The sequence below is a fragment of the Ovis aries genome, chromosome 8 (genome assembly GCF_016772045.2).
Source record: "Ovis aries strain OAR_USU_Benz2616 breed Rambouillet chromosome 8, ARS-UI_Ramb_v3.0, whole genome shotgun sequence".
In the NCBI taxonomy this organism is placed as follows: Eukaryota; Metazoa; Chordata; class Mammalia; order Artiodactyla; family Bovidae; genus Ovis; species Ovis aries.
The window spans coordinates 439716-465948 of record NC_056061.1 but is presented as its reverse complement, the minus strand read 5'-3'; the positions used below and the strand labels follow the sequence as shown (position 1 = coordinate 465948).

Below are 26233 nucleotides of genomic sequence, written 5' to 3'. Positions count from 1 at the left end.
AGACCCAGGTTCAATCCCTGGGTCAGGAAGATCCCCTGGAGGAGGGAATGGCTACCCACTCCAGTATTCTTACCTGGAGAATTCCATGAACAAAGGAGCCTGGCTCTGGGGTACAGTCCATGGGGTCACAAAGAGTCAGACATGAGTGAGCAACTAACACTCACACACATAATGAACATATATGGCTTACCTCATAAAAAATATAAATTTTTAACATAATGCAAGGCGGTATCATTATTCATCTTAAGTTGGAAACACAAATATAGGTAAAGAAAGAAAAAAGATAGTTTGATTTCAGTATAAAATGGGCAGCTTAAAAAGGAATAAGACTGATTTACAGCAACATAGAGACACCCAGCATGATAAGCGAAATAAGTCAAAAAGAGAAAGACAAGAACCATACGATAAGTGAAATAAGTCAAAAAAAACCATGTGATCTCTCTTCTATGTGGAATTCAAAATATGACACAAAAGACTACCCTGCTGGTCCAGAGTTAAGAATCTGCCTTCTGATGCAAGGGATGCAGGTTTGATCCCTGGTCTGGGAAGATTCCACATGCCAAGGAGCAACTAGGCCTGAGCTGCAGCTACTGAGCCCACGCGCCTCGAGCCGGGGCTCTGCAACAAGGGAAGCCTCCATCATGAAAAGCCCAAGAACTGCAGGAACAGTAGCCCCCTCTCACCAGAACTACAGAAAGCCCGCAAACAGCAACGAGGACCCAGCATAGCCAAAAATAAATACACAACTTTTAAAAATTTAAAAAGAAATAGAAACAGACTCGCAGACATAGAGAAGGGCCTTGCGGTTGCCAAGGGGGAGGGAGGGCAGAAGGGGGGTGGGCTGGGAGGCTGGGCTGCAAACTACCATGTGTAAGATGATGAACAACAAGGACCTACACTATAGCACAGGGGGCTATATTCAACATACCATGATACTCCATGATGCAAAAGGAATAAAACGTAAAGTTTTGTAAATTTATACACAACTTAGACATAGAAAACTCTGTAAGAACATATATAAACATTACATCCTGCACATGTATAATATGTATTAAGGTATGTTTTTTGAAGTGTGAGGCTGAATTTTAAAAATCAGTAAGTTCAGTTTAAACATAAGATAGACACTATTTCAGATGATTCTACAATGGGTCATAAATTTAGAGACTGTGTAAGAGATTACCAGGGCTTCCCTGGAGGCTCAGTAGTAAAGAATCTACCTGCTAATGCAGGAAACATGGGTTCAATCCCTCGTCGGGGAACATTCTGCATCCTATGGAGCAACTAAGCCTGTGAACCACAACTACTTAGCCTGTGCTCCAGAATCTGGGAGCCACAACTACTGAGCCCAGGTGCTGCAACTACTAAAGTCCGTGCGCCCTAGAGCCTGTGCTGAGCAACAAGAGAAGCCGCCACAATAAGAAGCCCCTGCTCTCTGCAACTAAAGAAAGGCCCTCACAGCAACGAAGACCCAGCATACTCAAAAATTAATTTAAAAATAAAGGAAATTATTTTTAAAAAGAGATTACCATGTAACTTAACTCCTTCAATTGCTTGTTGCCAATAACCACCAATTCAAATGGTGATCCCACCTAGAAAAAAAATTTTAATTAATATATACATATCAATGTCAAGACAGTTCAATTATATTATAATTAACAAATGATTGCAAGCATTACCTTTATATTTTCATCTTTTACTTTTAGCTGGATGTAGGTTTTACTAGGAGACTTAAACATACCATGAACTGCCATGTTACTCACACTATCGAGAAAAGAGGCCTATAACAAAAGAAAGGGAGACATAAAGTTTCATCTTTATAAGCCTCGGGATAAGGAATGTGACCTGGCTGGACAATCAGTGAAAGGCAAATTCACTTTCACTTTTCTTCACACAGCAAGCAATATATTCCCCAGACATTGGATCTTCATCATTTTGTAGCTTACACTGTAAAGAAACTGATAGCTGTAAAGCATGTTAGATGGTCTTCACCATCATCATCTAAGAGGAAAAAGCACAGTCCTAACTTATTTCCAGAACAAAGGTGTGTTCTCAGGAAACACTGTGAGAGGAGAGAAGGAAATGGAAAAGAAATCCTTTCTTCTCCTCACAACACAGCAAGCAACCGAATCAGCTCACTCAGTCCACCACTGGGGAGAGGAAAACTCAGAGAGGCCACACTGTAGCAGGGCTGAGCAACCCAGAGAGAGGGAGGGGGAATGGCTGAGGAGTCTCAGTTTAGCAACAAGGGGTAAATGTAAAAATATATATATTCCCCTTTCATTTTCAGCCCCTGCCAAAATACAATTCCAAATGATTGAAAAGTACCTAGCCTGGGAGTTGGGGATGCTTCTCCATCACTATTTTACTGTCCTCTTCAAAATGAATTTACAAGGAAGCATTCAGTCTAACTCAGCCACAGCTATTAAATCCCTTGTAATCCTTTCTCCTGCTCTTTTAAATAAAAATATGTGTCCACTTTCTGTGCACTTTAACCTCCCAACAAGTTGAGTGCCCACCACCAGACTGCAATTTTAATGTTGCTGTTGCAGTAACATAATGATGGGAAACAAATGGCACCTTCACTTGTAGCTCGCTGGAATCATCCAGGATGGGGAATTCAATCTTGAAGATTCCATTTGCGGGGACAGTATGATTTATGATCTGGACAGCCCCTACTTCCTGATTTTGAGTGTCCCATCTGCTCCAGTACTCAGTATAGTTTCTCTGAGTCACCATTAAGACTACATTATTTCTTCTTTCTTCAGGAGTCAGCTGATGACCATCAGAATGGGTTATCTTCACCTAATTGTCAAAAGAAAACACTGAAATCAGGTAAACAACAGAAGCAAGGGTTTAAGTTTAATTGAATTCAGTTTCCATCTGTGCTGTTTCCATGAACCTGAACTCACAAAAGTCATCAGCAGTCCCCTAACTTCCAGGTTCGGAGGTCTCTCCAGGCAGCCTCCACTCCACTTCTTTGGCCTTCCATGGCTCCACAATAACCTCCTTCACTCCACATCCGTTTCTTCATCGTATCAGTGTCCTTTTTTGTTCCCCTTCCCTCTCTCGAATTGTGGGAATTTGTCAAAGCCTCATTATCATTTACCCTCAAAGGTCTCAGCACTCCTGCTGGCCATCCTGACCTGGCTCTAGAACTCAAACTCAGCACCTCCAAGCCCTCAAGGAAATTTCTACCTGCACATCCCTGTCGTCTCAAGTTCAACACATCTAAAACTGGGAAACCAACCTGCCTTTCCCGTTTATACTAATAACACAGTTCTCCCTTACTTAACATCTGTGCATTGCCCCTCCCTCTCCCCACCTTCCAAATCTGATGCCTACCAAGTCCTAAACATCTTTTAAAAGCTGTGCACCCATATCTACCACCACGGGGCTCCTGATGGCCTCATGCCAGGGCTACTGCCCTCCTCCCACACACAGACCCCACCAGTCACCCTGGAACCCAGCTTTTGCCATATCCCTCCCACATTCATGAGGCTCCAAGCTCTTCACTGTGTAGAGCACGTGGGATGTGGAGGACCCTCAGGAATCCCCGTGGAGCACGTGTGATGTGGAGGACCCTCTGCAATCGCCGTAGAGCACGTGGAACATGGAGGACCCTCAGCAATCCCAGTGGAGCAAATAGGACGTGGAGGACCCTCTGCAATCGCCGTGGAGCATGTGGGACATGGAGGACCCTCAGCAATCCCCGTGCAGCATGTGGGACGCAGAGGACCCTCAGCAATCCCCAGGGAGCATGTGGGACACGGACGACCCTCAGCAATCCTCGTGGAGCACGTGGGATGTGGAGGACCCTCAGCAATCCCCGTGGAGCACGTGTGTCACAGAGGACCCTCAGCAATCCCCAGGGAGCATGTGGGACACAGAGGACCCTCAGCAATCCCCAGGGAGCATGTGGGACATGGAGGACCCTCAGCAATCCTCGTGGAGCACGTGGGACGCGGAGGACCCTCTCCATACCCCAAGCTTCACCTCTTATTTCCTCTCTGTCAGCTCCCAGACATGAGCTCTCTGCGGCCACTGCCTAGGTCCAGTCACTGACACCTGACTGCACCCTGACTTGCCACCCAAAGCTCTCGCCTTACGTGTCTCAGCTCATATTGTTCCCCGCTCCCCACCCACACACCCAAACACTGAAAATGCTGCTGATCTTGTAACCAAGAGCCTAAATCTTCTCCTTCCAATGACCCCCACTCCATCCCACAGCCAGCTCTTCTTCCCTGAACTCTCTGTGCCTCTGTTCATTTGGATGTTACCATGTGCAGATTCTTGGGTGACAATTTCTGCAGATTCCTTTTTAACTATCCTTTCAAACGGTCTGAATTATAAGATTGTTAAAGTTAAGAGCTATCTAAAACTTTTTTTTTCTCACTAGATCACCAGTTTATTGTAAAAGGATACTGAGCAAAATGAAAAGGATCGATGTTCAGGGCAAGGTGCCAGGAAAGGACCCTCTCTGAGCAAATCTCCACAGTCACCAACCTGCAAACTCTAAAACTTGTCTTGATCTGCTCAACAAGAACTGACCCTTTGCTCTTTAAACCAGGGGCTAGCAAACTGTGGCAGGCAGGAAGACCAAATCCAGTCTCTCTCAAGGTTTTACTGGAACATGGCCATCTCCCTTGGTTACCAAGGGGCTCTGGCTACTATCCTGTTACAATGTCAGAGTTGCACAGATGTGACTGAAGCCACATGGCCCTCAAAGCTAAAAATACTATCTCGCCCTTTGCAGAAAACAGTTGCCAATTTTAAATCCCTGTAGAAATGTGTTCATGACACATTTATCCTGCCTTGAATGACAGCTCTGTGTGCATTATCTTGCCATCACAAATACTGGGACTCCAGGACTGGGACTAGGGTCTTCTTCGGTCAGTGAGCCCCACCCAGGAGCATGCCTTGCAGACTGTCAGAATTCACTTGGCCAGTAAATATTAACGCAATATTCTCTCAAAAAACTGAGACAGACTGGATCATTTTTTAACTTTTGTGGGCAGCCTGCAGCATGGGGAACCTTAGTTCCCCAGTCAGGGATTGAACCCATGCCCCTGCACTGGAAGGCAGAGTTTTAACCACTGGGCTACTGGAGAAGTCCCAGACTAGATGAGCATCTTCAATGCTACATCTTAGACTAGAATTAGTCATAAAAATCAAATTGAAATTTTGAAATTGAAATTTTTGGACTAGCATCTAAACCCTTCAACTAATTTCTAAATATCTAACATATTACTTATTAAATATACTTTGAAGAAAATATATTCTGGAAACTACTTTTTAAAAATAAATTAGATAAAGGTCGCTTGGAAACAATTCTGTGTGCCTCATATATCTAAAGGGGAAAAGTAATTTATCTATTTTGGGCTTAAATTTCTTAAAAAGTACTAAAAGTACTATCACTAAAAGTACTCTCTCCCATCCTGTTTCACTAAACTGAACTTACTGCTTTAGACCATTATTAAACATGCCAACTTACAGTGGCTGTGAAGTTGAGAGATGGCTTCAAGACAGTAGCATAGTCAAAGAATTCAATGATATAATCGTGTTGCTTGAAAAATACATTGGAGCTTGCATTTCTCGAGATACCTGTTTTGGAAATCGCACCATTTAGACAGCAAAAGTAATATATAACCATCAGCTTCAATCCACCATGTCTCTCCATCTGAGCTACTTCCCAAAGGGTTAGGATATCAGAGCACAGAAGCCTCTTTGGCTTGGCCACAAAAAGGAACATCACTTCTATTATGTCCTCTGTGGATCCCTCCTGAGCGCCTTCAGAGCCCCCCATCAGTGACATGTGCACCCAAGGTCAGGCCACTGACAGAATAGTCTTTTTGTATTTCTGGGGATTGATGAAAGCCATTAAAATAGCAACGGAAAGATCCAAGTAATTAACCTTTATTTTATTATTAACAGAGAAAATGGTCTAGGAGCAGGTGAGATTTCAGAGGATATTATTTAAAAAAATAAAAATAAAAGGAGGGTGGTTAGTTAGTTGAAAAGATAGCCCTTTCCATGTAGTCTTCAGGTTGAAAAAAAGAGTAGAGATGGAAAAAATTATGAATACCTATCACAGGTGGTTGAAGCACAGTTGTTCAAGGAAAATAAGATTCCCCTTCATTATGAAAGTATTCTGCAAGTCAGACTAATATTCATGACAATTTCAGCATTAAATAGCATCTTTAGGCAACAATGCCCTCAAATGAACATGCTAAGTATAATAAAAGATGATAGAGCAGCACATCAAAGTCTACAAACCTGTAAGTGATTCTGTCACTGTGGCTATAATTTCTACCGGCCCAGGAGAAGACAGGTACATGTGTTCAGAAGGTCCATCCGAAAAATCCATTACCTTTTTCATCTCTTCATCATTAAAAGAGAAGTTTGCAGATCCATTTATCTGTTTTGTTAAAAAATGTTCAATTTCATTCTTCACTTTAGCACTTCAAGTTTTAGAAATAAAATTCAAACTAAGTCACAACAATACAAAGGTTCTATTTTCACTTTAATTATTTTAATAAGTAGGCAAATTCTCATTTGTCCAATGACAAAAAGCTCTTGATTTTCTCATGCTCAACTTTTTGTTAATTCGGTATAAAATCTTATCACAGGGGAATGTACACATAGTTTTTCCCCATTACAAGTTAAAAGATATCTGCAAAAGTTACCTTCAATATTTTTGTAATATTTTTCTTCACACCCCAGAAGGATAAAGGTAAAAATGTAAGTGTTAGGTCTCCTTTCACAGGCTTCCCATATGTATACCTGAAAAATAATAAACAGGACCTAACTTAAAAGAATTATATTTAAAAACATGCTCTTACTGAAAATTTTTAAAACCAAAACATAGGAATGTGCTTAATAAATGGTGATCCTTGATACTAAGTCTCCAAAATGGGAAGATTTTTTATTACAATACCTCAAAACAGTTCACCTCACACATACTTTACCCAGCCTTCTGGAGAAAATCTGATCATAACTAGAAGTGATAGTTTCCTGTTGAAAGATTTCTTAAAAGATTATGAAAATCTTTTATTCTTAGAAATCTGGACTGGCCCATTAACTGCATGCCCAGGAGACTCTATAACTTTTGAACATTTTAAAATGTTAGCTGAAATTGCATTTCACTGTGGCCCATTCCTACATGTTTCAATATTAACCATCAGGGTTTATTAGACCAACACAGGGCACCAAATGCGCTCATAGCTATTGAAAATTCACTTTTTGAAAGGAAATTTAAAATAAGAACAATTTTTTTATCCATATGACCAAAATTATCTTCTTGAGTCAAGAAAATATCTCTCTTGCTGATTTGCATTCTACTTTTTAACTGTATCCTCTCTCATGATGGGAAAGTCTCTCCATGTAAAGGAGAGGCAGTCTTTGGTAAATCATTTTATTGTCAGAAAGCCTTCCATAAATGCATTTCCTGGGTTCCTTCCATTTCTATTATGAAATGCTCAGCCAAACATGAAAGCTAATTTTATTTTGCACTCTAAAAACGTGACTGTTAACTCCTGCTTCCTGAATCCTTCATCTGGATCACAGAAAACATCCCCTTGTCTGGATCAACTCAACTCAAAAACTGGTAATAAAATATACCATATTCCAAAATTTAAAAAAATAAAGCAGTCCATCTTCAAATGTACCACCCTTCCAAACAAAAACAATAAAGTTAGTGGAAACCCCCAGATAGCAATGTCAGCATCAACTTCATACATTTAAGACAGTTTGTAAAACCTGACTCTGCGTGTATCTTGTTAAAAATTAAATAAATGCGTGACTAGAACACCAGAACATCATATTTTAAAAGTTATATCACACGATAGTACAGGGAGCTGAGAATTCATTCATTATTTAAAGTATCCTCAGACACAAATACTTTTAATTTTTATTTAAATGTGACATGGATTTAGCTTTTCAAGGCCCGAGCTGATTTATTGTGCTAAACAGAATCTAGATACTTTGGGGAACAAACTAATCATTAAAAACGTAACAGTTCAACAACTTTTAAAAAGTAAGTTCAAGATATTCTATGATATCATTAACCAAACAAGGATTTTTTTTTCCAGAAAACAACCATAGCACAATAGGTTTACAAAATAATACCTAAAAAAAGTGAACCTATGATTACAATTCATATTTCTCCCCACCATTTTTTCCATGTCATTTCCAGGATACAAATATCTCAACTTATCAAATAATAATTACATTTTAATAAGCCTTAGATTATAAAAATAATATTTTTTAAGTTCTACTGTCCACAAGGATTATGGAAGCAACTAGATGTATGCCATGTTATTTTCTTTACAATCCTCTTAAACCTACTATGATGAGGAGAAAGAACCTATTATTTATTTTAATGAAGTAGGAATAGTGAGCAGATGTTCACATCAAAGCTAATAAACAAATGCAGGTTTTTATTCATCTCAGCTAAAAATTTTTAAACTAAAAGAGAGTGTTAACCTTCTTCTCCAAGAAATTTCCAGTAACCCTCTGCACATCAACTATACTTTGATGGGACAGATGGCTACTAGCAAAAGTAACCAAAATTGTTATCGTCCACTCATAGAGATGACTATAAGCTAATATGAAATATTTAAAATCACATCTATAACTTAATAACAACTCTCCAAGTGGTAAGACAACAGAACTCATCTTTCAAAGTACACACAAGAGACAACTGGATTTTAAGTCCTACTCTTTACTCCCTAATTCGGTGACAAAACCAAAATTATTGCCCATACACCTTAATTTAGTTCACTCAAAAAAAGAGGCTTTTGGTTAGGTCTAGAGGCCTCTGCTGGGCTACACACAGCTTGAAACTGAAATCTCAGGAGTCACATTGTTTTATCTGTTTATTCTTTCAGTAGGCATTTACTGGAAGTCCACTCCATGACTGGCACTGCGCAGTAGTAACCGCGACACAGACCCACCCTCAAAGAGGTGATCTAGCTACGGGACCCAAGGATAGATGCTTAGGAGCAAAAGCCACACACTGAAATTGCCTATGTAAAGGCATCTTGGTCAGAAAAAGCACTGTGCATTCTTAGACACACAGGTAAAATTTGGGAGGAGACTTTGGGAGGGGAGATGAGGGGCTGGGTGAGATGTTTCAAAACACTTGAAACTAGAAAAGAATTCAGTAGGAAACACTAGAAGAGAGTGAAAAAGTTGGCTTAAAGCTCAACATTCAGAAAACTAAGATCATGGCATCCGGTCCCATCACTTCATGGCAAATAGATGGGGAAACAGTGGAAACAGTGGCTGACTTTATTTTGGGGGAGCTCCAAAATCACTACAGATGGTGACTGCAACCATGAAATTAAAAGACGCTTACTCCTTGGAAGGAAAGTTATGACCAACCTAGACAGCATATTAAAAAGCAGAGACATTACTTTGCCAACAAAGGTCTGTCTAGTCAAGGCTATGGTTTTTCCAGTAGTCATGTATGGATGTGAGAGGTGGACTATAAAGAAAGCTGAGCGCCGAAGAATTGTTGCTTTTGAACTGTGGTGTTGGAGAAGACCCTTGAGAGTCCTTTGGACTGCAAGGAGATCCAACCAGTCCATCCTAAAGGAGATGGGTCCTGGGTGTTCACGGAAGGACTGATGTTGAAGCTGAAACTCCAATACTTTGGCCACCTGATGTGAAGAGCTAACTCAATGGAAAAGACCCTGATGCTGGGGAAGACTGAGGGCAGGAGGAGAAGGGGACGATGGAGGATGAGATGGTTGGATGGAATCACCAACTCAATGGACATGAGTTTGGGTAAACTCCAGGAGTTGATGATGGACAGGGAGGCCTGGCGTGCTGCAGTTCATGGCGTTGCAGAGAGTCGGACACAACTGAGTGACTGAACTGAACTGAACTGCAAGGAACATTAAAAATTCTGAACTTCACCCTCAAGGCAGTGGTCTGAAAACTTTCATGCAAAAGGTCAATAGAATTAGCTTTGTCTTGTTAGTCAAAAAAGAACGCAGAAGAGGTAGGGATTGTGGGGGAGAAGAGGAGGAAAAGAAAGAGAGAAGGAAAAGAAGAGGAAATAAGCCTGGATGCAAAGTAGAGAAAACTAAATGTCGCAAAAAATGGAGACAGGAAACACTTTTAAACTGGAGCCGATTATACAGAGTGAAGTAAGCCAGAAAGAAAAACACCAATACAGTATACTAACACATATATATGGAATTTAGGAAGATGGCAATGACGACCCTGTATGCAAGACAGGGAAAGAGACACAGATGTGTATAACGGACCTTTGGACTCAGAGGGAGAGGGAGAGGGTGGGATGATTTGGGAGAATGACATTCTAACATGTATACTATCATGTAAGAATTGAATCGCCAGTCTATGTCTGACGCAGGATGCAGCATGCTTGGGGCTGGTGCATGGGGATGACCCAGAGAGATGTTATGGTGAGGGAGGTGGGAGGGGGGTTCATGTTTGGGAACGCATGTAAGAATTAAAGATATTAAAATTTTAAAAATAAAAAGCTAAAAAAAACAAAAAAAACAAAAAAAAAAAAAGAAACTATAACAGTAGTTTTAGAAAGAAAGATGACATTAGCCTGAATGAAGGAAGTGCCAGTGGAAAAAAGGGGATGGATTATTTGAGAGATACTAAGGAGAGAGAGGGCTTCCCCTGTGGCTCAGCTGGTAAAGAATCTGCCTGCAATGCAGGAGACCTGGGTTTGATCTCTGGGTTGGGAAGATCCCCTGGAGAAGGGAAAGTCTACCCACTCCAGTGCTCTGGCCTGGAGAATTCCATGGACTGTATAGTCCATGGGGTCGCAAAGAGTCGGACGTGACCGAGAAACTTTCACAAGGAGACAGAACCACCAGCACTGGATGCTGACTAGCTGTGGGAACTGAGGGAGTCGGTTGACTGACCTGGGCAGCTAGAGAGAGGGAGATGCAGTCCACCAAGGGAAGGATGCAGAGAACCAGGGCTGGGGAAGACAACCTGTTTCAAGTATCTGTGGGACATCCAGTGGACAATGTCCAGAGAGCAGCGAGACATAAGGATCTGACTGTCAAGCTGGAAAGGTAGGCTGGAGAGACGGATTTTATTGTCATTGTTGTTGTTGTTGTTTACTCATGTTGGACTCTGGGATCCCATGGACTGGAGCCCGCCAGGCTCCCCTGTCCATGGGATTTCCCAGGCAAGAATACTGGAGTGAGTTGCCATTTCCTTCTCCAGGGGTTCTTCCTGACTTGGGTATCAAACCTGCATCTCCTGCATTAGCAGGCATATTCTTTACCACTGAGCTACCAGGGAAGCCCAGTATGGATTCAGGTTTCATCAAATTATAAACAGTAGCAGAAGCTCTGGCCATGGAGAAGAAAACTCTGATTAAATGCGTGAAAAAAGAAAAGAGAGCCAAAGATAGAGCTCTAAGGAATAAGAATTTTACAATGTGGATATTGTCTGCAAGGAGCCTCAAAGGAGTAACCAAAGCAAAAGGAGAAAAGCCAGAAAGGAAACGAGAGGACAGCAATGCCCAGTGCTGCAAGGGGGGGCAAAAATTTGTAATCGCCTAAGAAAGCAGCCACAAGGTAAGGCAAGAAGGAGGGCTTTGTGCCGTAGTGAAAGCGGTTTTAATCCATGGTCAAAGAGAAAAGCAGAAGGCAGGGGACTGAAGAAAAAGCCGCATGTGAAGAAGCAGAAACAGGCAGCTGGAACTCTACAAAGAGGTGAGAGATGGGAGCTAGGAGAAGGCAGGATAATCAGGGAGGGTTTGTTTCCCTCTATGACAGAAATGTTTAAACACAGAGTGAAGATGCCACCAAACAGCAGAAGGTTAAAGATATCAAATGGAAGAATTCAGACACAGGTGAGAAGGGGAGTGGGCCAGGGCTCTCCCAACAGAGACCCAATCCAAGGCAAACTGGAAGGATGAGCCTGAAGGAAGGAGAGATGGGTTCTCAATTGACACGGGATGATGGTTACTGCACCGTCATCACCTCCATCTCCTTTAGGACACAGTATTTATAGATTAGGTCTATGCCAATTTTGAGAGACTGGTAAAAGACCTTGCTAGTCAAAAGATTTCCTGAATCTGTTGCGAAGTTGCAAATTATATACACAATCTGAGTAACAACAGACCCTCCTGAAACACACCGGTAGCCTGAGAACTCATGAACGCTAGGGTAGAAAAGGACCATTTATCCACAGACCTCAGGCAAAGGGCCTCCTCAGCCATCTTAGGAGCCACCCATTTGAATTCACACGTAAGATCTGAGCTGCCCTGGGGCAGACTGCCTTCTTTGGCCCCCACTATGGATACCTCTAGGCAACTGAAGCCTGAAGGAAGGAGGGGTAATAGGAAGCAAATCCTTGGAATGGACTACAGGCAGACCTCATTTTATTGTGCTTTGCTTACTGTGAAGTGCACAGATACTGTTTTTTACTAATCAAAGTTTAGTGACAATCTCGCAATAAGCGAGGGCTTCCCTGGTGGCCCAGATGGTAAAGAATGTGCCTGTGATGCAGGAGACCTGAGTTCAACCCCTGGGTCAGGAAGATCCCCTGGAAAAGGGAATGGCTACCCACTCTTCTCGCCTGAAAAATTCCATAGACAGAGGAGTCTGGTGGGCTACAGTCCATGGGGTCACAAAGAGTTGGATATGACTGAGCAACTAACACTTTCTCTTTCAAGCTTTTTCATCACTATTATATTTGTTGCGGTGATCTGTGATCAGAGATCAATTTCACTACTGCAAACACATTACAATTCACCCAAGGCTCGGATGATGGTTAGTCTTCTTTAAGAATAAAGCACTTTTTAATCAGGGTAGGTACATTGTTTTTTTAGACAGAATGCAATTGAAACCAAACGGGACCCTGTGGGGCTCCTGGGCACAAAAACCTTTCTGTGTCCCTTTTCCTGACTTCCAAAGGACAGGATCAAGCAGCTGTTAATCAGGGAAGGGAGAGGGTACAGAGACAAGGGAGGTGCAGTCAGGAAACAATAGTGCAGCCTCGGGCAGGGTCCTGGTTCTGCCTCAGGGGATACACAGAGCAGTGTCTTTGAGCTCTTCTGTAGAACTAAAACCCCCACCAAACGAAAGATGTTAACTACTTGATGACGCACTCTTCATTCCAGGTAAGGTCACAATCCGCCCATCATCACCTGACATCAGAAGATCCCTGCACTGAAGGAGCATGCTGCCAAAATCTTGGCTCTCTGTGCACGAGTGTCAAACAGAAATATGGAGACAGAGTACGGAGGAAAAGGAAAGAGTGGCTTTACTTCTTTGCCAGACAAAAGGGGAACACAGTAGGCTAGCGCCTCAAGAAAGCACCCCCCTCTCCCTGGTGAATAGGAAGCAGTTATACAGTCAGGCTTCCCTGGTGGCTCAGATGGTAAATTCCCACCTGCCCTTGTATTTATTTATTTTCGGCTGCCCTGGGTCTCTGTAGTTCCACCCAGGCTTTCTAGTTGCTCTGTGTGGGGACTAATCTCTGGATGCAGGGTGCAGGTTTCTTGCTTGGGTGGCTTCTCTTGGCACAGAGTACAGGCTCTGGAGCACAAGGGCTTCAGCACTTGCAGCTCACAGGCTCTCAGTAGCTGTGGGGACTGAGCTTAGTTGCCCGTGGCATGTGGAATCTTCCCAGACCAGGAATCAAACCCATGTCCCCTATATTAGCAGGCAGCTTCTCAACCACTGGACCACCAGGGAAGTCCCCCAAAGTCTGCCCTCTGGAACTCAGGAAAGGTCATGGAGGCTGGAATCTTGTCCACAAGAAACAGGGGACAGAAAGGCCTCTGTGCCGGGAGCTCCCCAAGGCTTTGCTCGGCACGAGGTAGAGGCTGTCAGTGTTGTGGCTTCAAGAGATTCAGCCTCCCTGAAAAGTGTATAATAAATTTTCTAGACAGTTACCAGAGTTTAAGAACCACTGTTTTAACTAGTTGTGCTTAAATCCCTGGCACATGCCTGAAAACTAAAAACAGAAAAAAAGAAGATATCCACTTTCCACTTCATCCATGTGCACACAGATGGTTTGTGCAGATTTGCAGTCACTACTTTTTATATGTGTTAGTCAAAGAATTCCAAATAAAACCCAGACAGAATGCTTGACCTGCAGCTAAGATCAAGAGCAGGATAATAATATGAAAAAGCAGGCATTTATGTGTTTTCTAAACCATAAATCCAGCCACAGTACCCTCATTCACATTGGAAGCTACCTCTTAGTTGAACTGGCTTAGTATACAAATCGTAGACACATTTTTGCCTTTTTGTCACATGAATTCACATGATTTGTTTGCAAGAAGAATCTAAAACAGGAGTCCTCAGACGTTTTGGCATGTGAACTCACTGCCCACGCTTGCCACTGCCACGGACCCCCAACAAGAGAGGAATATTATGAGGAAACAGTGGTGACATGGGGTATAGTTGTTGCCAGCTATTACAAATAAATTCTGAAACTAAATAAATTTCACAAACCTGAGTACAGACACTACACATCAAAAATAAATGCTAGGACTTCCCTGGTGGTCTGGTGGATAAGAATCTGCCTGTCAATGCAGGGAACACAGGTTCGATCCCCAGTGCGGGAAGATCCCACAGGCAAAAGTGTACCACAACTACTGAGCCGTGCGCTGCAAGTACTGAAGCCCACATGCCTAGAGCCTGTGCTCGGTAACGAAAGGCCACCACAGTGAGAAGCCCACGTACCGCAATGAAGAGTAGCCCCTGCTCGCCACAACTAGAGAAAGGCCCCTTGTAGCAACAAAGACTCAACACAATCAAAAATGAAATAAATAAAGGTAAACCCTGGTGGCTCAGAGGGTATAGAATCTGACTCCAATCCAGGAGCCCAAGGTTCGATCCCTGGGTCAGGAAGATCCCCTGAATATGGGAATAGCAACCCAGTCCACTATTACTGCCTGGAGAATTCCATGGACAGAGGGGCCTAGCAGACCACAGTGCATGGGGTCACAAAGAGTCAGACATGACTGAGCAACTAACACACACACACAAAATAAATGCTGCACGGCACAGCCTTCCTTGGGAAGGAAAAGCAAGTACTGCTCCAAAAGAGCTGCAGAGGTCACCAGGAGTCTGCTGAGGTTTACTGGGACCGCCCTCTGGTCTGGGAGAGGAGATGCAAGTGACACAGAGGAGGGACAACTGAACAGGAAAGGGTACTGCAATGCTCCATCAGGTCCCAGGTCCTCGGAGGATTAGGTGGGACCCCAGCCCACAGGCTGTGCTCCCGAGGAGGCCTTAGCCACCCAGGGCAACTCCAGCCCACTGACAGGTAGCCAAGGAGGGACCCATGTCACAGGTGTCACCCCAGCCAAGTCCTTGAAACCCTGGGAAATGGGGAGGGACAAAAAAATTTTTAACTAAATTTTTTTTAAATTTTAAAAATTAAAATTTTTAAATGCTACAAGTAATCAGTGTTGGATTTGCTTGAGGGCAAGTTCACCCTATACTTTCAAGAGTCACTGGTTTGGAAAACCGAGTATGTTTTTTGCCTCAGCAAAACAAAATGCTGTGCTCTTCAAGCCAGTGGATCAAAACTATGAAATCATGAAAGCCACAGAAGTTACCCAGTGGGGGGTTGGAAGTCTCTGTGTACACATGCTGAAATGGATGATGAATGCGAACTACTGATTCATCTGCCAATTGCAATAAGGGAACCAAGTGAAAACAACAGAAGTGTTAGTCGCTCAGTCACGGCTGACTCTTTGAGACTGCATGGACTGTAGCCCGCTAGGTTCCTCTGTCCATGGAATTCTCTAGGCAAGAAACTGGAGTCAGTAACCATTCCCTTCTCCAGGGGATCTTCCTGACCCAGGGATCAAACCCAGGTCTTCCACATTGCAGGCAAATTCTTTACCATCTGAGACACCAGGGAAGCCCCAAGGGAACCAAACCCCTCCCCAAAGTCTCAACATCCATTATGGACAGAGAAAATAATTAGCATTTAAAAGAGTAAGCTGCCTTAACCCATGTAGGCTGAATGAGGAATAAATAAAGATAAAGCTTTTTTTTTTTTTACAATCCTGCAGAATCTATAAGGTAAAGCTCTTGACTAGTCTTGGAAAGACACTAGCCTATGGGGAATATTTTATGATTGGATCAGCTTAGAAGCAGAGAAATGGCTGCAAAGACCTATGCAGACATGTTCCATGCCTAATAATTTATTATAGACACTTGCTTCCTGTCCATTGAGGTATTTTAACAAGCAACATGTTGCGCTCATGTTCTGGGGTATATAATGAGCTCTCTGTCATGCAGTTTCACAACAGCTTACAGTCAGAAAAAGCAATATGATACTTACTTTGCTGTGACGGTACCATTTAAACTCTTAGAATTTAAAGAACAATATAATGGTGTCTGCAAAGCAACTTCAAACTTTGGTAATACTGGAAAAGAAAAGCAAGAATATTTTAAACAGTCTGTTTTCCTCTCATTTTACAGTTTAACAAACTAGAGAATAGAACTGTCCTAAAGGAGTTGGTATTATTTAAACTTAAATTCGTTGGCCTCCAAATACACATTAACACACAGATGAAAGTACTTCACTCCACTCAAAATGTGAAACCCCGTAAGGCTGGTGACGAGACACCGAAAGGGCAGGGCTGCTGCGGACACTCATGTCTGTGAAGCCTCCCACCGGCAGAATCTAAGCTGTATCCAGATAACTAACAGGGACACACTGCACAGCACAGCAAACTCTTCTCAATGTTATGTGGAAGCCTGGGTAGGAAGGACTTTGGGGGAGAACGGATCCATGTGCATGCATGGCTGAGTCCCTTCCCTGTTCACCTGAAACTATCACAAGATTGTTCATCAACTGTACTCGAATACAAAATAAAAAGTTTAATAGAAAAAGTTAGACTAAAAATAAATAAACTGCATCCAGAACCCTAGAGGCAAAGCCATCTGAGTGCTAGCAGGCCCGGCTTTTTCATTCAACTCTCACCCATTAGTGTGCACTTCCTACTTCTTCAAATACTTCCATATTATGTGATAAATAGCTACTTCTGAGGACTTTGTTCCAATTTGGTTTCTAAAAGCACATCCTGAGGCCCTAAGACTCTCCTTCTGCATGCTGACGTACATGCATTCACAGAGAATCTGCACCATTTGAGACCATCAAAGGCAAATGTGGTGACAGTCTAACCCAATGGAATGCCATGAAGAGAAAGTCATATACTAGGATTTCTAGTTAATCACTAAGACATGACTACAAGTGATGATGCTTTTCTTGTGCAACAGGTATTGGTTCCTGAAGGTAATCCCCAAATAAGAAACTTTTGGCTGGCTTTATATAATTGAGCTATGAAATATTTTATAAACAGTAATATTATTTAATGCAATCTGGTTGGATGGCATCACCAACTCAATGAACATGAGTTTGAGCAAACTCTAGGAGATTGTAAAGGATAGGGAAGCCTGGTGTGCCGCAGTTCACGGGGTCACAGAGTTGGACATGACTTAGTGACTGAACAACAACAACAACAAATATAATTAAGCTGTGAAATATTTCATAAATAGTAATATTGGGGAGGCCTGGCATGCTGCGATTCATGGGGTCGCAGAGTCGGACACGACTGAGCGACTGAACTGAACTGAACTGAATATTATTTAATACAAAGCACTTCACTGGAGTTAAAAGAAAATATTTCCTACCAACCTAAACAAATCTATAGAAATAATTCTCTTCTTTAACTTCACTGACCAATGAAATAGATTCATCTCATAACAATTAGTAAAAGAGACGAAACAAGACAACTGAGGAATCAGCAGAGCAGGAGAGCCTCCAGCTCCAGGTGAAAGACCCTGGAGGGCCCGGACACTCCAAGACCAAGACCAGTCCAGGACTCTGCACCAGCACAAAAGTCGGGGCCACTCAGGGGTGGAATTTCCTCAGAACAAGGAAATCAGAATGCCCCTCCTCAGATATCACAGGTTGGCGATCAATTCTGCCTCCACAACATACTTCCTTCAACAACATACAACCACCCAGCACCACTCCTACGTGACCTATGAACAGCCTATGAGAGTCACAGCCACCTCTGACTTATTCCTCGAGATCAGGGCTGTCCAAAAGAAACAAAATGTGAGCCACGTGGTGTCATTTCATATGTTCAGCAGCCACATTTAAAAAGGGGAAAAAAAAATCAGGTGAAATTAATTTTTGCAACATTTTATATAACTTCATCTATCCAAAATATCATTGCAACATGTAATCAATATAAATAATTTAATTATTAATGAGCTATTTTTCTTTATTTATACCATCTTCAAAATTGGGTATTTTGCATGCTGAGAGCACATCTCCATATGGATCAGCCACATTTCAAGTATTTAATGTGCTGAGTGAACCCTGAACTGGACAAAACAGTTCCAGATCAGAGGTCAGTAAGCAAAGACCAGCAAGAGGTAAGAATGGTTTGTGTGTTTCTAATTGGTTGGGGAAAAAAATCATAAGAAATCATAAAAAATCATAAGAAATACAAACCATGTATTTCATAACGTGTGAAATCATGTGAAATCAAAATTTCCAAGTCCATAAATATAATTGTACTGGATCACAGCCACTTTCACTTACATATTGTCTACAGCTGCTGTGTGCTGCGATGGCAAAGTTGAGTAGTTAAGACGGAGCCATGAGAGCCACAGAACATCAAGTTTTCCTATCTGGCCATCTATAGGAAAAAGCTTTGTGCTCCCTGTTCCAGCTGGTCATGAAACTGAGCTGTGACAATGGACTGCAGCCACAAACGTGCACGTAGGTGACTTTCCGGAGCTACCAATGCCCAAATGAGACACTCTCTCAAAAAACAACACAAACCAGACAGAAGAGCTTGTGTACAACCTCAGAATAGTTGTTCAAAGTATAACTAATACTGGGATCCTACGCATTCACTCTCAGCCTTCCTTCCTCTCCACGCACCAACAAAAAACCAGTGGGTCCCACATGGTTTACAGTGACTTCCAACTACGATATTACAAAAGTGGCACCTGCAGGAAGAGGATTTACCCAAGTTAAACCCAGTCTTTACTAGTGTTGACCAAGTGAAAAATGGGAAAATTAGGAAATCACTGAGGTTATGCTTTAATGTGTTATGATCAGAGCAAAATATAAAAACAGAATAACTGTGCATAAGAAAGAGAGTAAAATCATGGGACTACAGGCAACCTCATTCCCACTTCACTCTTTGTAATGATCTTTTACAGAGAAAAAATGTTCAGACCTATAGAAATACCAGGGTTTTACCTCCATTGGGGTTTTTACTTTAAATAATACACCTCTTAGAAATTTCTCTTTTCCCTGTGGAAAGGAACAAATGTGTATTCCTTCAAAATAAGTTAAAGAATTCTTACCATATTCTGAAACCTGAAATGATTGATAATATGTCTGGTCCTATTGGGAGAAAGAAAAAAAAGACAAGAAAATAAATGAGTTTCTATTTAATTACTTCATCTGTTTACTCACCTCACAAAAATATTTAGAAAAAACTTTAAATAACATTTATAATTATTTGAGGAACAAAACAATTTATTTCAACTTTACAAAATTTTATTTTTGATCAGCTGCAACATGAAGTCTGTGAATTTCATGAGTTTTTCTTAACAATTCGCTAATATGAAAAGGTGACCTGCCTCTTTAATTCACTGCAGGTCATTGAAACAAACTGCTTAACCTGACTTCCCTCATTTGTGAAATTAGAACAAAATTAAATCAGATAATTTGTGAATTTATGAAGCATGGCAAACTAACAAATAACTACTTCAAATTTGGTTTGTATATCCCTATCAAAGCTAACCAACGAAGAAAATAAAATTATACATATTCAAATATGTAAAACAGTCGAGGATACAAAATCATCATGGACCAACACCCTTTATCTTCCTAATTGCTTGAAGTATTGTCTACTATAATCCTTAAGTCAATATATTCTACCCTATTTTAACAGATATCATTTCTTTTTCCAAGATCAATAAGAAAACATGTGACCTGTCATAGAAGGAGAAATATCATGTAACATCCCCTTGTTTGTGGAATCTATAAAGACATGATACAAAAGAACTTATTTACAAAACAGAAACAGACTCACAGACTTAGATGAGGAACTTCTCGTTGCAGGGTTCGGGGGATGGGCAGAAGGCATAGTTAGGGAGTTTAGGGCAGCCATGCACACACCACTACATTTAAAATGGATAACAAGGACCTACTGTACAGCACTTAGAACTCTGCTCAATCCTATGCGGCAGCCTGGATGGGAGTGGAATTGGGGGGAGAATGGATACCCTTTCCTGTCCACCTGAAACTATCACAACATTGTTAATCAGCTATACCCCAACACAAAGTGAAAGTTTAAAAAAAAACTTTTTTTTTAAACAGAGAGAGCTTTCCCCAAAGTAAACAATAATAACAAAAAAGAAAACGTGTGGCCTAGAAATATCCTTTTTTCCCAACTCCTCATGTCTCTATCTGTCCATTCCTAATCATCAGCTCAGTTCAGTCGCTCAGTCGTGTCCGACTCTTTGCGACCCCATGAATCGCAACACGCCAGGCCTCCCTATCCATCACCAACTCCAGGAGTTCACCCACACTCACATCCATCGAGTCAGTGATGCCATCAAGCCATCTCATCCTCTGTCGTCCGCTTCTCCTCCTGCCCTCAATCCCTCCCAGCATCAGAGTCTTTTCCAATGAGCCAACTCTTCCCATGAGGTGACCAAAGTACTGGAGTTTCAGCTTCAGCATCATTCCTTCCAAAAGAAATCCCAGGGCTGATCTCCTTCAGAATGGACTGGTTGGATCTCCTTGCAGTCCAAGGGACTCCCAAGAGTCTTCTCCAACACCACAGTTCAAAAACATCAATTCTTCGGCACTCAGCCTTCTTCACAGTCCAACTCTCACATCCATACATGACCACAGGAAAACCATAGCCTTGACTAGATGGACCTTAGTTGGCAAAGTAATGTCTCTGCTTTTCAATATGCTATCTAGGTTGGTCATAACTTTTCTTCCAAGGAGTAAGTGTCTTTTAATTTCATGGCTGCAGTCACCATCTGCAGTGATTTTGGAGCCCAGAAAAATAAAGTCTGACACTGTTTCCACTGTTTCCCCATCTATTTCCCATGAACTGATGGGACCGGATGCCATGATCTTCATTTTTTGAATGTTGAGCTTTAAGCCAACTTTTTCACTCTCCTCTTTCACTTTCATCAAGAGGCTTTTTAGTTCCTCTTCACTTTCTGCCATAAGGGTGGTGTCATCTGCATATATGAGATTATTGATATTTCTCCCGGCAATCTTGATTCCAGCTTGTGTTTCTTCCAGCCCAGCGTTTCTCATGATGTACTCTGCATATAAGTTAAATAAGCAGGGTGACAATATACAGCCTTGACATACTCCTTTTCCTATTTGGAACCAGTCTGTTGTTCCATGTCCAGTTCTATCTGTTGCTTCCTGACCTGCACACAGATTTCTCAAGAGGCAGGTCTATAGTTAACACAGTAAACAGAACCACTTCAAAATAGCTAAGAAATTCCATTAAAGAAATGTGTATTACAATTCTGATTCCCTAAATTTATCAAAACAAATAAATAACATTTTTAAAAAATCATTATTTGTTTAATCTACAGTAACTCTACACCTCCTAAACTAATATAGTATAAATCAACTATACCTCAATAAAAAATAAAATTTTAATAAATAAAGTACACACCAGCGATTATTTTTTAATCCTGAAAGGATACAGTTCATTTCAAAGTATAAGACAAATGTAACTAGTTACACATCAACAAAATAATTGTCTAAAGCTTGGCTTCAATGTTGTCATTTAAAGTAGATCCCAAAGAACTGTGTAGATCAGTCTTTAAGAATCTCACATTTGTCCCTTCTATCTTAAAGTGTTTTCATGTCACATATAGGAATGGTATAAATCACATGTTTTTGATTCACTTATAAGTTCTGATTTGCTAGCCTCAAAAATCAAATCAAGAAGGTAATCTGCCTGTAATACCTGTTTCACTGATAATGTGAGAATTCTAGTCTTTAAATTGCTTATTGCTTTACGACTGGTAAGGCTGTGAACAAGCAATTTAACAATGATAGATGTCTGCTGATCGAGTTAAGTTCATATAGCAAACGCAAATGAGTATCACACGTAAAACACGGCATGAAGCTCTGTAAAGGTAGACTACAGCCCTCAGCATCAGAAGGTCCGTCTCAGGAGGGAGCAGACACAGTCCAGAGAAGTTCTGCAAGTCAGACAGTACCCCAGACTTTCATGCTCTGTGCTTCTGCTCTCAGCTCCCTATGCTTGACTTACACACACTTCTACTTCTAATCTCCCGCCAGGACCTAGACCAAATAGTACGTGCTTCCCTGGATCCCCAGTCTAAAAGTGATCTCTTTAATACTGTATGACATCCCTTATATGTGGAATCTAAAAAGAAATGATATAAACTAACTTACTTACAAAACAGAAGGAGACTCACAGACTTAGAAAACAAACTCATGGTTGCTGGGAGAAAGGATAGTTAGTTTGGGAAGGTCATGTACACACTGCTATATTCAAAATGGATAACCAACAAAGACCTATTGTATAGCACATGGAACTCTACTCAATGTTATGTGCCAGCCTGGATGGTAGGAGAGTCTAGGGGAGAATGAACACATGGGCTTCCCAGGTGGCGCTAGTGGTAAAGAACCCGCCTACCAATGCAGGTTACGGATAAAAGACGTGGGCTCAATCCCTGGGTCAGGAAGATCCCCTGGAGGAGGATGTGTCAACCCACTCCAGTATTCTTGCCTGGAGAATCCCATGGACAGAGGAGCCTGGGAAGCCGCAAGTCCATGGGGTAGCACACAGCTGGAAATGACTGAAGTGACTCAACACACACACAGATACCTACGTGTGTGTGGCTGAATCCCTTCACTGTGCACGTGAAACTACCAGCACATTGTGAACCGCCTACACCCCTGTAACAGGAGGAAAAGGGCCCGGCACAACTTTTGAAAGAATGACACAGCCCAAGGACACGACATAAACCCGTTAAAATCAAATGAGTCCAAGATGGCAGACAAGTCGACTTTGATTAGACCTTGACCCTCAATCAGCAAGCTAAATGACACTACCAGAGGCACTATGACAGTTCCAAGGTGCTGTCAAAAGACCAAGGAGTGGCGGCGACCCAGTCCCTGGAAATTTCCACCCCTTCCCAAAACTAGTTGGAATAATCCTCCCACTCATTAGTATATGAAATCACTCATCCTATAAAAACTAGCCTCCCCACATTTCACAGCCAGCACTCACCATCTGTGACGGCCCACACTCTGTCCGTGGAGTGCGCTTCTCTCTGAATCTAAATAAAACCACTTCTTACCTATCACTTTGTCTCTCACTGAATTCTTTCTGTGATGAGACATCAAGAACCTGAGCTTCATTAGGTCCTGAAACCAGTCACCGAGGGTTTTGGCTGGGTTCAAGTCCCAGCCACGTGGGTTCAGGTCCCAACCTGAGGTAAATGGTTTCACCCCAATACAATAAATAAATAAAGAGTTCAAAGTTTGAAAATGAAACAAAAAAAATTAAACTAAAGTAAAAGTAATCTCTCCGGCTCCTTGTGCGTCAGCCCTGCTTCATCGCCTCTCGCCCCGCATCCTGAATGTTCAGGTCCACGCTTTCCCTCGCTGCAAGATCCCTCATGGCCAGCTCCTTGCCGGATCATGGTTGTGCCCTTCACAGTTTATCCCTTGACACGTCAACGTAAAAGAGTGTCTGATACAAAAAAGTTCTCAAAATAACATGCTTTATATTGAATGAAAGTGCTAGCTTTGACAAATGTAGAAAATTAACTAATTTATTTGGGCCTCCTTTAAACAGCCTTGAAACCAACACTTAGGCAATTATCTAACCCAAGTGGTTACATTCGATTACATCTGAAATGAAGTCTCCCTTCCTGCCTCCTACATTACCAATCATCCCTGACAATACCTGGATTTTCCATCTCTCTGTTTACTGTCTCCTCCCCTTCATTCTGTCTATAGACGTTGTTACATCTTCTGTTCTCCTGGTACTCTTGAGTATGTTTCTGAATCGTTCTTTGTTTCCTTCATGGTCTTTTCTGATCTTGAAACGTTGGTCCCTCCTATCCTGAGCCCCGTGCTCTTCCCATAAGTTAGTTCATCAACTCCCATGGTGTTAACTGCCATCTCTACAGTAAACATTTCTAAACCTTTATCTCAAGCTGGAGATTTAGACTCAAATGCATCTTCTGGACACTTCCACCTGAATGTTCTAGAGAACGTTCTGGACTTCTGGGTTTCCTTGGTGGTTCAGTGGTTGAGAATCCACCTGCCAATGCAGGGGCTCAGTTCAGTTCACTCACTCAGTCATGTCCCACTCTTTGCGATCCCATAGACTGTAGCACACCAGGCTTCCCTGTCCTTCACCAACTCCCAAGCCTTGTTCAGATTCATGTCCATCAAGTCATTGATGCCATCCAACCATCTCATCCTTTCTCATCCCCTTCTCCTCCCGCCTTCAATCTTTTCCAATGAGTCAGTTCTTCACATCAGGTGGCCAAAGTATTGGAGTTTCAGCTTCAACATCAGTCCTTCCAATGAAGGACTGATTTCCTTAACCATTGACTGGTTTGATCTTGCAGTCCAAGGAACTCTCAAGAGTCTCCTCCAACACCACAGTTCAAAAGCATCAATTCTTTGGCGCTCAGCTTTCTTTATAGTCTAAATCTCACATCCACACATGACTACTGGAAAAACCACAGCTTTGACTAGACAGATCTTTGTCAGCAAAGTAATATCTCCGTTTTTAATATACTGTCTAGGTTGGTCATAGCTTTTCTCCCAAGAAGCAAGCATCTTTTAATTTCAAGGCTGCAGTCACCATCTGCAGTGATTTTGGAGCCCCCAAAAGTAAAGTCTCTCACTGTTTCCATTGTTTCCCTATTTATTTGCCATGAAGTGATGGGACCGGATGCCATGATTTTAGTTTTTTGAATGTTGAGCTTGTTGAGCTTTAAGCCAGGTTTTTCGCTCTGCTCTTTCACCTTCATCAAGAGACTCTTTAGTTCTTCTTCGCTTTCTGCCATAAGGTGGTATCATCTGCATATCTGAGGTTATTGATGTTTCTCCTTGCAATCTTGATTCCAGCATATGCTTCATCCAACCTGGCATTTCGCATGATGTATCCTGCATATAAGTTAAATAAGCAGGGTGACAATATACAGCCTTGACATACTCCTTTGCCAATGTTGAACCAGTCCATTGTTCCATGTCCAGTTCTAACTGTTGCTTCTTGATCTGCATACAGATTTCTCAGGAGGCAGGTAACTTGGTCTGATAATGCAGGGGACACTGGTTCAATCCCTGATCCAGGAAGATTCCATATGCCTCGGGGCAACTAAGCCCATATGCTACAAAAAGTGAGGCCCATGTGCCCTAGGGCCCATGCTTCCCAACAAGGGAAGCCACTGAAATAAGAAGCCCACTCACCCCAAGTACAGAGTAGCCCCTGCTGCCCAAAACTAGAGAAAGCCCGTGTTCAGCAATGAAGACTCAGTGTAGCCAAAAATAAAATAAATAATTTTTTTAATGTCCTGGGCTCCTATATCTGGAGTTAGTCTCCACCAGGGAGCTTTTCTTGATCGCCTCTCCCCATGTTGGATTAGATGCCCTTCTTTCTCAAATATCCTGTGTATAACTCAGTCACTTTACTCAATATACTATAACCATCTGCTTTGTGTTAATAACCTGGAACAGACTATGAAGCCTTTGTGGGTACTGCACTTAATCAGCATCCTTTCAAGGTCTGTTGAATGAATGTACATATTAATAAATGAACACATTGATTTTTGTCCCCAAGCTGGTTCTTATGGGGGGCTCATCAGATTAGACTCAGTTATCTCACAGCATCTCCTGCAAGAAATTCAGAACCTTCAGACTACATTGAGGAGGCACAGCCATCAGCCAAGTGACCCATGAAGTAACTTAACTCTCTGCACTGCATTTGGAAGAAATATGAATGTCTGGGAGTGGAAGAAAACAGTCATTACAGAAAACTGAAGAAAATGTGGGAGAAAAAGGCTTCTTTCCATTGTCATTTAAATTGTTCCAACAAATCAATAAATCATCTAGTAACTGAGTGGTGATAGTGTGCTTTGTACCAGATGAGGTTTTCCCAGGATGTTTATAAGATGTGACATGCAAATCTAGAAGG

At 42.0% G+C, this 26233-nt stretch overlaps 1 protein-coding gene across 1 annotated transcript in view; it reads right to left on the bottom strand.

The window, feature by feature from the left end:
- The window catches only part of CD109 (CD109 molecule), a 139800-nt gene that overhangs the window by 62295 nt on the left and 51272 nt on the right, over nt 1–26233 (bottom strand). Inside the window, exons 6-13 of the mRNA XM_012182386.4 lie at nt 19362–19401; nt 16309–16393; nt 6684–6780; nt 6274–6415; nt 5492–5601; nt 2578–2802; nt 1677–1778; nt 1527–1589 (exon numbers count right to left, since the gene is read on the bottom strand). Of these exons, the coding sequence (XP_012037776.3) occupies nt 1527–1589; nt 1677–1778; nt 2578–2802; nt 5492–5601; nt 6274–6415; nt 6684–6780; nt 16309–16393; nt 19362–19401 (864 nt within the window). The remainder of the gene's footprint in view (nt 1–1526; nt 1590–1676; nt 1779–2577; nt 2803–5491; nt 5602–6273; nt 6416–6683; nt 6781–16308; nt 16394–19361; nt 19402–26233) is intronic.